General features: G+C 56.3%; 1 protein-coding gene across 2 annotated transcripts in view; it reads right to left on the bottom strand.

The window, feature by feature from the left end:
* The window catches only part of NRP1 (neuropilin 1), a 222,228-nt gene that overhangs the window by 22,469 nt on the left and 187,047 nt on the right, over positions 1-12,712 (bottom strand). For both annotated transcript variants that reach the window (XM_051833423.2, XM_051833422.2), the window contains 2 exons: positions 7,222-7,377; positions 4,982-5,126 (listed from right to left, as the gene is read on the bottom strand). In XM_051833423.2, coding sequence (XP_051689383.2) covers positions 4,982-5,126; positions 7,222-7,377 — 301 coding nt within the window. The remainder of the gene's footprint in view (positions 1-4,981; positions 5,127-7,221; positions 7,378-12,712) is intronic.

Raw genomic sequence — 12,712 nt, 5'->3', positions numbered from 1 at the left:
CTATGTTCAGGGGTGCACGGCCTGCTGGGAAGGGGATAGAAGAAATGATATGACAGAGTCACCAGGCTCAGTGCACACTCAAGCCTTGCTAATGTGGTGAAACCTACATCTTGTGTCTTCATTGTTATTGTAACAATGAAAACGAGGAGTCTTAAAAACGTCTACCCGGACGTCCACTATACCCAGGACAATCCCAAAGATTCCCTGTCGCTCCCTGTCTCTCTGCCTTTCAGATATGGAAAACACACTCCATCTGGCTCCAACAGGACCCTTGCTTGCTGTTTGCTGTACTTATCTGTTCTGTTTTCCAGTGCTGTCAGTCCTCTGCCCCTGCATGGCAGGCAGTACTCCTGTCACTGTCTCCCCAAACACTTCCTGCAGCCCCCTTTTTCCTCAGGACACAGAGGCCAGTTCTCCCGACTTCCAGTCCCCACTGGTGGCTGATCAGGAAAACTTCTCAAATGACTGAGCCTCACCCTGAGCTTTCACCCAGAAGCACAATGCCTGGCACGTGTGGACCCCAACTCAGTGTTCACCCCTTTGGGAGGCCTCAGCTCATGGTCCTACATTCTTGCCTGGGATCAAATCCCTGAGGGCTGGAGCAGTGTCTTTGATCTCTACATAACTGCTGCAGCCCAGGTAACAACACCCAGGACACCTGCTGCAGCCCAGGTGACAACACCCAGGACACCTGCTGCAGCCAAGGTGACAACACCCCTCACACCTGCAGCCCAGGTGACATGTGCTCAAGACACCTGCTGCAGCCCAGGTGACAACACCCAGGACACCTGCTGCAGCCCAGGTGGCAGACACCCAGCACACCTGCTGCAGCCCAGGTGACACGTGCTCAAGACACCTGCTGCAGCCCAGGTGACAACACCCAGCATACCTGCTGCAGCCCTGGTGACAACACCCCTCACACCTAAAGCCCTGGTGACACGTGCTCAAGACACCTGCTGCAGCCCAGGTGGCAGACGCCCAGCACACCTGCTGCAGTCCAGGTGACACATGCTCAAGACACCTGTTGCAGCCCAGGTGACAACACCCAGGACACCTGCTGCAGTCCAGGTGACACCCAGCACACCTGCTGCAGCCCAGATGACAACACCCTGCACACCTGCTGCAGCCCAGATGACAACAACCCGCATACCTGCAGCCCAGGTGACTCGTGCTCAAGACACCTGCTGCAGTCCAGGTGACACCCAGCACACTTGCTGTAGCCCAGGTGGCAGACGCTCAACACACCTGCTGCAGCCCTGGTGACAGACGGTCAACACCCCAGTGACTCCTTTCGAAAGTGTACATCTCCATCAGTGATAACTTTCTTTTAAGGAATGGCCCACGGCACTTCTGCACATCTGCTGGGCCTGCGAGAAGAACTACTCCGATTTCCCCACACTGCAGCTCAGAGCTCGTTTCTGTGGTGGATTCTCCCACCAGGACGTGCGGCTGCCATGTGCCTCTGTATCCTCATGCTTCCCTGGGTCCCATTGGCCTGCCCTGCCTACTGTCCACTGCTCAACCCCGGCCATTTTCAAGTGCACGTCCTGGGACTCTCCACGACTCTTCCTCTGCCTTGCTGCTCTCCGCTTCTGCAGCTCTGCAGTCCCTGAGGCAGGAGCCAAGTCAGAGCTTCCTGTTTTCTGTGACTCTAGGTCCTGCTTTGTGCCAGGTATTCGCTCAATGAGTATTTGCTGAGTGGATCAGCTTATTAACACCATGGAGAGCAGTCTCACTGTGTCAGAAACCTTTCCTGTAACTCAGCCACAGTATCTGCTTGGGCTGCGCTCCGGAAACCCAGAACACACTCAGTAAGGATTAAAAAAAAAAGATTTGTGGAAGTGCTTTTTCTGAGACTATGAAAGAGTAGTGTTAAAAATAGAAGTCACGCCGGCGCCGTGGCTCAATAGGCTAATCCTCCACTTAGCGGCACCGGCACACTGGGTTCTAGTCCCGGTCAGGCACCGGAGTCTGTCCGGTTGCCCCTCTTCCAGGCCAGCTCTCTGCTGTGGCCAGGGAAGGCAGTGGAGGATGGCCCAGGTGCTTGGGCCCTGCACCCCATGGGAGACCAGGAGAAGCACCTGGCTCCTGCCATCGGATCAGCGCAGTGCGCCGGCTGCGGCGGCCATTGGAGGGTGAACCAACGGCAAAGGAAGACCTTTCTCTCTGTCTCTCTCTCTCACTGTCCACTCTGCCTGTAAAAAAAAAAAAAAAAAAAAAAAAAGAAGTCACAGGTTTTGGTCACTGTGGTCAAACCCACCTGACTCAAAACCAGATTTTGAACTGGCAAGTTCTGGCTGCTAATGGGGCATTTGGAAAAGAACTTAACTGGGACATTGCAAGGAGGGCAGCACCTCCACGTCCATAAGCCTGGGAGGGCCAGACCGCATTCGGCCACGGCAGAGTGCGACGCTGAATCCTCCTGCGCTGCACCCCAAACAGCACCCAAGAGGCACCTCAGTCTGCCTTTGAACAAAACCTACGTGTGTGACTGAGTGGTGGGGACACACGCAGCCCCTGTGCCAGATTTGGAAACACAACCGAGCAAGAAACAGGATGCCTAGAAGTCAGAAGTTCAGAGAAATGCTGGCTAACCTCTGTGACGCGTATGTCTCAAATGTCGCATGGGACACAGGAGGGTATTCAAAATGTTTACAGAAAATGGAATTAAAAGGTAAGCATATTTTGGTGTAAAAATTTGAGGGGCCGGTGCAGTGGTGTAGAGGGAAAAGCTGGTGCCAGCATCCCATAAGGGCGCTGGTTCGAGCCCTGGCTGCTCCACTTCTGATCCAGCTCCCTGCTAGGGTGTCTGTGAAAGCACTGGAAAATGGTCCAAGTGCTTGGGCCGCTTCCCCCTTGTGGTCTGAGACCCAGATGGAGTTCCAGGCTGCTGGCTTAGGCCTGGCCCAGCTAGGTCATTGTGGCCATTTGGGGAATGAACCAGCAGATGGAAGATCTCCCTCTGTCTCTTCTCTTTCTGTAATTCTGCCTTTCAAGTAAATACATCAATCTTTAAAAAATTCTGAAGTCTATAGTTTTTCTCCCATAACATGTAGTTTTAATGAATTCAAGGATTTATTTATTTACTTGAAAGAGTTACACACAGAGAGAAGGAGAGGTGGAGTCGGGGGGGAGCGTCTTCCATCCGCTTCACTCCCCAGATGGCCGCAGTGGCTGGAGCTGTGCCAACCTGAAGCCAGGAGCCAGGAGCTTCTTCTGGGTCTCCCACACGGTACAGGGATCCAAGGACTTGAGCCATCTTCTACTGCTTTTTCAGGCCATAGCAGAGAGCTGGATCGGAAGTGGAGCAGCCAGGACACGAACTGGCACCCACATGGGATGCTGGCACTGCAGGCGGCGGTTTTACCCACTATGCCACAGTGCCGGCTCCTCGTGAATGTTTTGAGGGCTGCTCGCGTGCATGGATTTTAGAAATTTTTGCACCAAAATGACCTTTTCATTCCATTTTCCATGAACTTTTTGAAGGAAAAAAGAATTGTTGTCTGCCTGGCCTCCCGTTTAACGGTGTTTCTCCTGGCCACCCTCTTCAGAAAGCTCTAAAGCAGTCCTGGGTGGGGGGAGCAGTGAGTTCTGTCAGGAGGCCTGGGTGGTCATTTTCTGGGACTTCATTCTGCAGTAAAATCTCTGTTCTCCGCTCTCACGGAAAACCCGGGATGTGCTGGTCAGTGAGATACCTGGTTGATGGCCGCCCACACAGCGGAGGGTTCGGCTGGGCCTGACTTGGCTCAGCTCTGGAGACGCAGCACTGAGCTTTCTGGACGTCCCAGGATGACTGTTTCTAAAAAGCAACTTCTGAATGTGCGACTGCAGATTGGGAAGGCAAGAGAGGGGTTCGGGTGGTAACTTTGAGGGGTTTTTTCTTCTTCCTATGGGCTTTCAAATCCAGATTACTGACTAGGACCAGTTTGCTGCAGGCACGGGGAGACCTGTGGTCCAGCTGCTCGGAGAGGACGTTGAGCACCCGACAAAGGGGAGCGTCACGTGACCCTGGCGTGACACGGATGGACACTCGTGGCACTGGGCAGGGATGCTGCTGTCCTGTTGGTCAGCAGCTCTGAGGGGCTCAGGGCCAGGGAGGGAGTATCACTTACTGACGTCTAGTTGGTTCACTCATTCAGTGAAAACAGATGCCGAGGGAGACAAACCCTGCACAGCACCGCCAGGGCAGCTGGTGAGTGGCAGGACAAGTCGCCATCGCTTCAGCTCCCCTTCACTGAGGCCGAGGTGCACCCTGTGGGCTCCAGAGAGCACTTCCCACACTGCTGTTATCCTCAAGAGGTCTGCTTGTCCCTGCAGGGAGCAGAGGACGGCTGTGGTCCTTAGCCTTGGTGTTGCCCCCACGGGGCTTACAGGCCTCTGCAAAAGCTTCCATTCAGCAAGCACCTGCCATGTGCCAGGTGTGCCAAACACCCACGATCACGGCGCACATGCCAAGTGCATGGCTCTAGAGCTGCCCTCCGGGGGGACAGCCGCAGCTCTGACCAGTGACTATGCTGTCCAGAGACAGGCTGGTGGGCGTGCTTTTGCGGCAGGCGTCACAGCATCCTGGGGCCAGCACTAAGGTGCAGCAGGTTAAGCCGGCAGCACCGGTGTCCCACATGGGCGCCCGTTCAAATCCAGGCTGCTCCACTTGCGATCCAGGCCCCTGCTAACACACCTGGGAAAGCAGCGGAAGGTGGTCCCAGTGCTTGGGCCCCTGCACCCACGTGGGAGACCCAGATGAGGCTCCTGGCTTTGTGGCCATTTGGGGAGTGAACCGGCGCATGGAAGATCGATCACTTGTGCACATGCCCTCTGCCCCCTTCCGTCCCTCTGCCTCTCAAGTAAGTAAATAAAACTTAAAAGACACAGTCCTCGCCCTTAACCACCAAACACAACTGAATGCGTCCGTACAAACCCCTCTCCCTGTGTTCAGACATCTGCAGAAACCGAGGCTGGCGGGCGTCTGGCCGGCACTCACCTGTTATCTTGCAGCCGTAGACCTCAAACCGCATGGAGATGCCGGTTTCCCAGGTCAGGGGCTTGATTCGAACAAACCGCGTTATCAGTGGTTTGGGGAAAATGCCGAACACCACATCGGTGGGGTTGGAGTTCCCCTGGAAGATCTGTGTGGGGAAGGAAGGGCTCTTGTTAACCTCTGGGCTCATACTTAGACACAGCCAGAGATGCCGGTGAGATCATCTGCCACTTCAGCTTGTCTATCGAGATGGGGCTGGCACTGATAACATGGGTGATGGTCAGGAGTGGGATCCAGGTACCCGGTGTGGACTGTCCTCATTGTCCGCTCAGTTGTTGGGCGGCCAGAGCCTTGAGAGCATGGATTAGACGCCCCTGTGGTATCTACAAAGGCGGGGAATCACTACATCCATCGGCGGTCCCCGCACAGCTCCCGTTTGCTCCCCCAGGAGAGCGCAGGTCAGGGAAGGGTTTGGCTGAGTGGACACCTGCACCGTGCTCCCAGCTACAGTGCCAGGCGAGCAGCGTTCTCTGCTTTGACTCCCTCCTTTGACCTAAGGTCTCATTCTCAACACTCACAACTGACCCTAGTCTGTCTCAGTTACTGGCATGGCCACCTTCCAGTGCTCAGAGCCCAGCCAAGTTACAAACGGCCTTTAACTGGGCCTCCGCTTTGCTGGGCTCCCAGCTGGAAAACAACTCATTTCATTCAGAGAACTCGGAGGCATGTCCGGTCGTGAATCTGGTTCCTGCCTACGAGCAGGGACCACTCTGCTGGGTGTGGGGCTGCAGCACGTCCTGAGGGGGATGCCGGCCACTGTGGGCACACGGCCCGCCCCAGGCGGAAGTGGAATCTCCACGTTCTGGGGCTTTACCGCAGCCCTGGGCAGGGGGCCGGTGTTGAGCGACAGCTCTCAGTGCTGTGTGCACTGTCAGACCCTCCGGCTGTCAGGAGATCTCTGGCTGTCCCTCCAACACCCTGAGAACAATGTCACAGACAGGGAATGGCCCAGAGGGCCAGGCCTAGTTCTCCCCATGCTTTCTTGGTCTCTTATGTGTAGGTACATTGTTAGTATTTGTGGTTTTTTTGTTTGAAACTAAGGTGTGTCTTTAAAAATCTCCCAAACAAGAATCAGTCATGTGGTCTGGTGTCAACATTTGCTCACTTAATCTACGTGTAAGGGTGAACAGGCTCCATGCCCACCAGGTGCAGGCAGTGGCCTTGGACTACCTGTCACCCACAGAGTGGCTGCCCCTGCACCTGCTCACACCTTGCCTGTCCTAAGCCAGGGTCCCAGGGAATGAGCAGGTCCTCTCCCTCCATGCAGAGGGCTTTTCTAGGTCCCAGAGACAGTGCCCTATTTACCGGCCTCTCCCCAAAGCTTAATTTCAGATCCCCTGGGTTTTTCTGCTATGCTTATCAATTTCTTTTGTTTTTCTTGGCTCCAGAAATGGCTTTTAATCCAGGGGAAACAATGAGAATGAATCATCAGAAACACTTTGATTAGCAAATCAGGACAAGTAGAACTTCCAATAAGCAGGCTGAGTAAAGCCCTCAGTTCTGAGTGACAGACAGGGTGGGGCACAGGGGCCTGTATGGCCAGTGCTGCCCTCCGCCCAGCTGAGAGCAGTAAGGAGGCCACATGGTGACCCTGGGCCTGTGAAATGCCCAGCACCACAGCCGAGTGCATCTGTAAATCAGTTTGTATGCCCCCAGAGAGCAGCAGGGAAGCTGATTTTAAAAACAGCCTCTGGCAGAGGAGGAGACAGACTCCGTGAATGGGATGGAAGAAATGAGGGGGAAACAGACAACCACAGCTCTGGGCTCAGAGAATGGCACGGACCCCACAGAGGCATGTTCCGAGAAGCCCTGGGGACTCCTGACTCCACATACTGTGGCCACCCGATTCTTGTCACCACCGTGGGCTCTCCTGTCATCCATAGCCGCTCCTGGCTCTGCCACCCGCCATGGTCCCTCGTGGCTCCGCTACCTGCTGCGGCCCCTCCTAACACCCACAGCTGCTCCTGGCTCTACCATCCGCCATGGCCCCTTGCGGCTCTGCCACCCATGGTGGCTGGCATTGACTTTTTCTGGAAACATCTGAGTAATTTCTTGCCTTCTAGATGGAGAACACGAGTCCCCTTGGTCAGATTTAAGCCTCTAATTGCAGTTCTCACTTCACACAGGAAGTGCCCACAAGGCCACGCACAGCATGGCCAGGTGGACGGGGCGGCCACACTCACCAGGGCTTTATTCGCTTCCTTCAGGGTGACCCAGTCCTCCCCATTGGAGCTGACGTCTACCCTGTAGGTCTTCACGAAGTACCTCTTCTTGGTCTCCTTGGAAATGGCGCCCTGTGTCCCCACAGCTGTGACAAAGCGCAGGAGGCCCAGGTCCACCTGCAAGACAGACACACGTGGTCATCGCCACCCCAGGACACGGAGCCCAGGGGACGTGTCCTCCAGGGCCACCCTCCCTCTGCCTGGGACCAGCAGGCCCGATTCCGCCACGGCCTCTCGTCCCGCTGTTTCCGTCTGGAGAAAGGCAGGTGGGATTTGGCGGCCGAAGGCCAGTGTGAGGTGCTCCTGCTTTATCCCCGTTCACGTTCACGTTCACGTTCACGTCGCGCGGTTAAACTCGCTTTCCAGGCAGCCCTCGGACACAGCCCGTGGGAGGTGGCATCAGCATGTGAGTTCTCTTCGGTGTAAACATGTTTTGGGAATCGCACACAAAGGGGTCTTCAGAAAGATCACGGAAAACGTGTGCTACAAAAAACTGTGCGCAAGTTTCAGAAGTTTCTGTGCTGAAGTAGACATTTTTTATTCTGTCGCCCGTGAACCTTCTGAAGTGCGCTCCCACACAGCGTTTTACATGCGGAGAAACAAGAACGGGATCTCAGGCACTGGGTACAGCAGAGGCTGGACCAGAGCCCTTGTCTGATCCTGTCCTGTGTCCCCCTTGAACGTCCAGTACTAGTGTGAACACCAGGAGAGCTGCTCAGAGACCTGCGACCTGTGACCTGTGACCTGGCCCGGCGTGGGGAGAGCAGGACCAAGGGAGCATTTTGGCTTCATGTAGGGCTTCTTCCTCCCCCACATCACCCTGCCGCCTGTGGGTCAGCTTAAGGGCAGGTGGATCACGCAGCTCCTCCCAGGGCGTCTCCCCTGCTCGGACACTGCCCCACCCCACGCCTGTGCACAGAGGGCATCCTAGTAGCCACAGCTGGAGTGACCAGACTCCCCCAGAGGCCTGCGATGGCTTCAGGGGCTCCTGCAGCCTTGGGACGTGTGTGGGGAGGGACCCGGCTAAGCCCCTGGCGCCAAGGTCCTAGGCCCGGTTGTGCCACCACCTCTGGGCTTCCAGGCCCCCCTCATCTGCAGAGTGAGGGGATGCCCCTGCCTAGTCCCAACTTGCACAATTCTGTCACACATCCCATCCGTGTTTCCATCATTAATACCAAGGGTAAGATTAAGTCAAACTCTGCTAGTTTCTACGTATCAGAACCACGTTTGGTCTCCTCCCGTCTGTACACCTGATTCACCCTGTCAAGCTTTGCCTCTGCTAACTGCATGTCCCGGGTTATAGGGGACTTTGAAGACCCCAAGCTCAGGCTCATGGTGAGCGGTTCTGCAGCACCCAGAAAGCAAGCCCGATCTGACGGCAGCTCTGCAAGGCTTTTCTCATGAAGCCACAGGTGCCCCCTTCCCAGAAAACAGTGGCAAAGCCAAGCAAAACACAAACCGCCCCCTCCCCAGCTCCCGGGCCCTGTTTCCTGGCTGCTCCACAACCACGGTGCTCGGTTAGGCACAGCCTGCAGAGCCCGACTGCTCAGCCACTGCCTGCTGCTCCTGCAGACCCCAAGGCGGGGCTTCACGGATTTGCCAAGAGGGACAGCCAGGAAGGCAGCTCAGAGGGGCCGCTCCCGCAAGGCCAGGCAGCTGGAGGGACAGTGAACCACTGCATCTCCCCTCCCTGAACTTAAAGGTGGCGCCCACCCTCTGGGTGGTTTTTCCAGACTCGAGGGGAAAAGGAACAGAGCATGGATAGAAAGGAACTTTTCAGGACAGTCATGGTGGATGTTTCAGGTTTCAGTTTATCGAGCGCCTATGCTGACTACACTCTGCATCTCTTTCCAAAGCGAGCCGTGGTCCTCTGTCTGAGGGTTTGTTTTGCAAGAGGCTCATCAGAGGAGCACACAAAAATACAAGACATCCAGTACGAGTTTGGGGTAAAGAAAAAGAACCCCACACTTAAAACACTGCAAGTGTGTCCCACACTGCCAAGGGGCCCACATCTGATGGGGTGCTGTGCACACAGGTGGCAGCCCTGCACCTCGCTGTGTGCTGACAGGTGCGACAGGTGTGTGTGGCTGGACACCATGGCACTGAGATGCAGAGAGGACAGCCGCTCTGGCATGACGCCGCGTCTTCTGTGGGGCTGGGCCGCACATCCGCCTCGCGGCTACGGAGCCTTGAAGTCTTCAGGCCCCGGGGAGCAGGAAGTGAGCTCTTCCGGCAGCCGGCACACGGCCCTCGGTGGGAAATGACTGAATTCCCAGTGTGCGTGCTGTCCAGGCCGATCTGAGCTATCCCCAGACCTCACTCCCTGCCTGGCCCTTTCCTGTTTCTTCTGATTGTGTTTGTTTAGGGGTAAGACGTCGTTACTAGATAGGAAAGAAATTACCCGGTGGTCAAATACGTGAACCCTGCGCAAAGACAGAGCTGAGCTGAGAGGAAGGAACGGCAGGAACGGGCCGAGCCCAAGCCAGGAAACACCCATGGCCCTGACACCGGGCTTTCCTTCCCCAAAGGCTGAGAAATGCATTAGCAGCCCCTCCCCCAGTGCAGAGCCCCCTCGCTGCGCTTTAACTCTGCACACTCTCACGCACCACGCTGACACCCAACAGTACAATGCGTGTTTCTCCCTAACGTCAGTGCGTCTAGGTCCAATGGGGTTGGGTCAGACGCTCACCAAACGATATGGCCGGGACCTGAACCTCTGCAGTTAGAACCGGAGGGCAGCACGTGGGGGTCTGGGCCAGCGGTCAAGATGGCGGTTCAGACCCCCGTGCCCACATCAGAGGGCTGGGTCTGGCTCAGTCCCAGCTCTGGCTCCTGACTCCAGCTTCTTGCCCATGGGCAAGGACTTGAATTCCGGCCACCCACGGGTGAGGCTTTGGTTGAGTTCTTGGCTGAATGCTTCAGCCTGGCCCAGCCCTGGCTCTATACGATGTCAACAACATTGTCGAGAATGGAATTAAAAGAAGTTTAATTAGGTACAGCGACGCTGAAGTCCACGCAAAGTGGATCTTCAGGAGGTCCAGAGGGTGCATGTTATGAAGAACTGGATTTCAAGTGCTTTCTTTTTGGGCACCAAAATAGGCTTACTTTCATCTCCATTTATTTTCATGAGCTTGTGAATTCTGCCTGGATAGCACCCACAGAAGGGATCCTGCCTACCACCCTCGCTGACAGACACAAATGCCGACGCTGGCCGCAGCCTCTCCCTGCGTCAAAGCAAGGACCGTGTCTCCCAGCCTAGGGAGAAGCCATCGGGAACGAGAAGACCTTTGCCTGTGCCTGGCGTGGGTGTGGACCCTGCTCCTGATTCACTCTGTGTAACACAGCCACAGGAACAGCCCACAGGCCTGCACACGCAGAGAGAGGCACGCAGCAACAGCCCCCACACAGGAACAGCCCACAGGCCTGCACACGCACAGAGGCACACAGAAACAGCCCACACAGGCATACAGGAACAGCCCACAGGCCTGCACACGCACAGGCACACAGAAACAGCCCACACAGGCATACAGGAACAGCCCACAGGCCTGCACACGCAGAGAGAGGCACGCAGCAACAGCCCACACAGGCACACAGGAACAGCCCACAGGCCTGCACACACACAGGCACACAGCAACAGCCCCCACACAGGAACAGCCCACAGGCCTGCACACGCACAGAGGCACGCAGCAACAGCCCACACAGGCACACGGGAACAGTGCACAGGCCTGCACACGCAGAGAGAGGCACGCAGCAACAGCCCTCACACAGGAATAGCCACAGGCCTGCACACACACACAGGCACACAGCAACAGCCCACAGGCCTGCACACACACAGAGGCACACAGAAACAGCCCATAACGCTGGCACACACACCACTCCATGCACCTGCACACACCAACAGCTCACGCGCAGGCACATACACCATTCCACACATCTGCACACGGCAACAGCCCCCACACAGGAACAGCCCACATGCTGGCACACACACCATTCCACGCACCTGCACAGAGGAGCAGCCCACACACATGTCCCTTTTGGCCACAGCACTGTCTTCAGTGTGACAGAAAACACACCCCCAGATGGAGAGCAGCAGGGCCAGGCTTTGGTGCCATGGGAGCTGACAAAGCCATGGTCCAGGTGCCCATGGCTCATCATGCCTTTGCCACTGCAGGTGGAACAGCAGCACACAGCCTCTGAGCCAGGACAGGAACGCGGCTGCTCCCTGGAAGGATCCAGAGCCAGCTACCACTGACATGGCGCGGACACTGAGTTTGTCTTGCTCCATACAACGCTGCCCACTGAGCCAGGCCCAGCCAGGGAGCGTGGCCCAGCTTCAACCACTCTGATGGTAGACCAGCACAAACTGGAAAAACAGAGCCCATGGAACCGAGGGCTGACGGGGAACAGGAAAATGCTCTGTGTGGGCAGGAGCACGCCAGAGCTTCTCTGGGCGTCTCTGGTGCCTCACAGGGCGGCTTAGTTCATGCACAGGGAGTGGCTGTCTCACCTCTGCAGCCAGGCTCAGGCTGACAGAGCTGGAGCTGTGGCTGTCCGGGATGCTCCAGGCTCCACGGGTTTGTTCACAGCACTGCTCCCTGAACTCCTTAGGGCCTGGCCACCCTGAGCTCCCAGCGCTGTCCCCTCTCCAGCGAGTAACAGCGTTCTCTCTCCACGTGCAGGTGACTGGACCGGCTGCTATCAGCACAAAGTCCATGGCACCAGTGTGTGCTGAGGCTTCAATGGCTCCACACCCTGTCTCGGTTCTCACAGCGATCACACAGCAAGGCCTTATGCACAAAGTCAGGTGTGCGCCTCCCTAAGGCCGCACAGCCCTGTCTCAGCCAGGACAGTGGCCAGGGTGGATCCCTGCACACCAGGCTGGCCCCCAGGTCAGAGTTTAAAACCCTAATTATCAGACAGGAAATTAAGAAATTTTCTAGCAAACAATAACAAAATCCGATACATACTCTTTCTGGAAATTCCTTTGACTAATTCTGGGGCCACCAAACCACTTGGGGTTACCCTGATGTCTGTCAGCTCAAACTTGACACTTGCACCTGGAGAGCAGACGTGCTGATGTGGGGATGCTGTGAGAATACAACATGGTGGTGAGGGGTGATTTTTAGCAAAAGATAATAAAGAAGGCCGGCGCCGCGGCTCACTAGGCTAATCCTCCGCCTTGCAGCTCCGGCACACCGGGTTCTAGTCCTGGTCGGGGTGCTGGATTCTGTCCCGGTTGCCCCTCTTCCAGGCCAGCTCTCTGCTGTGGCCAGGGAGTGCAGTGGAGGATGGCCCAAGTGCTTGGGCCCTGCACCCCATGGGAGACCAGGAGAAGCACCTGGCTCCTGCCTTCGGATCAGCACGGTGTGCCGGCCACAGTGTGCCAGCCGCAGCGGCCATTGGAGGGTGAACCAATGGCAAGGGAAGACCTTTCTCTCTGTCTCTCTCTCTC

The sequence above is a fragment of the Oryctolagus cuniculus genome, chromosome 13 (genome assembly GCF_964237555.1).
Source record: "Oryctolagus cuniculus chromosome 13, mOryCun1.1, whole genome shotgun sequence".
NCBI lineage: Eukaryota > Metazoa > Chordata > Mammalia > Lagomorpha > Leporidae > Oryctolagus > Oryctolagus cuniculus.
Note: the sequence above shows the minus strand (reverse complement) of the source record. Positions and strands in the feature narration are given on the sequence as shown.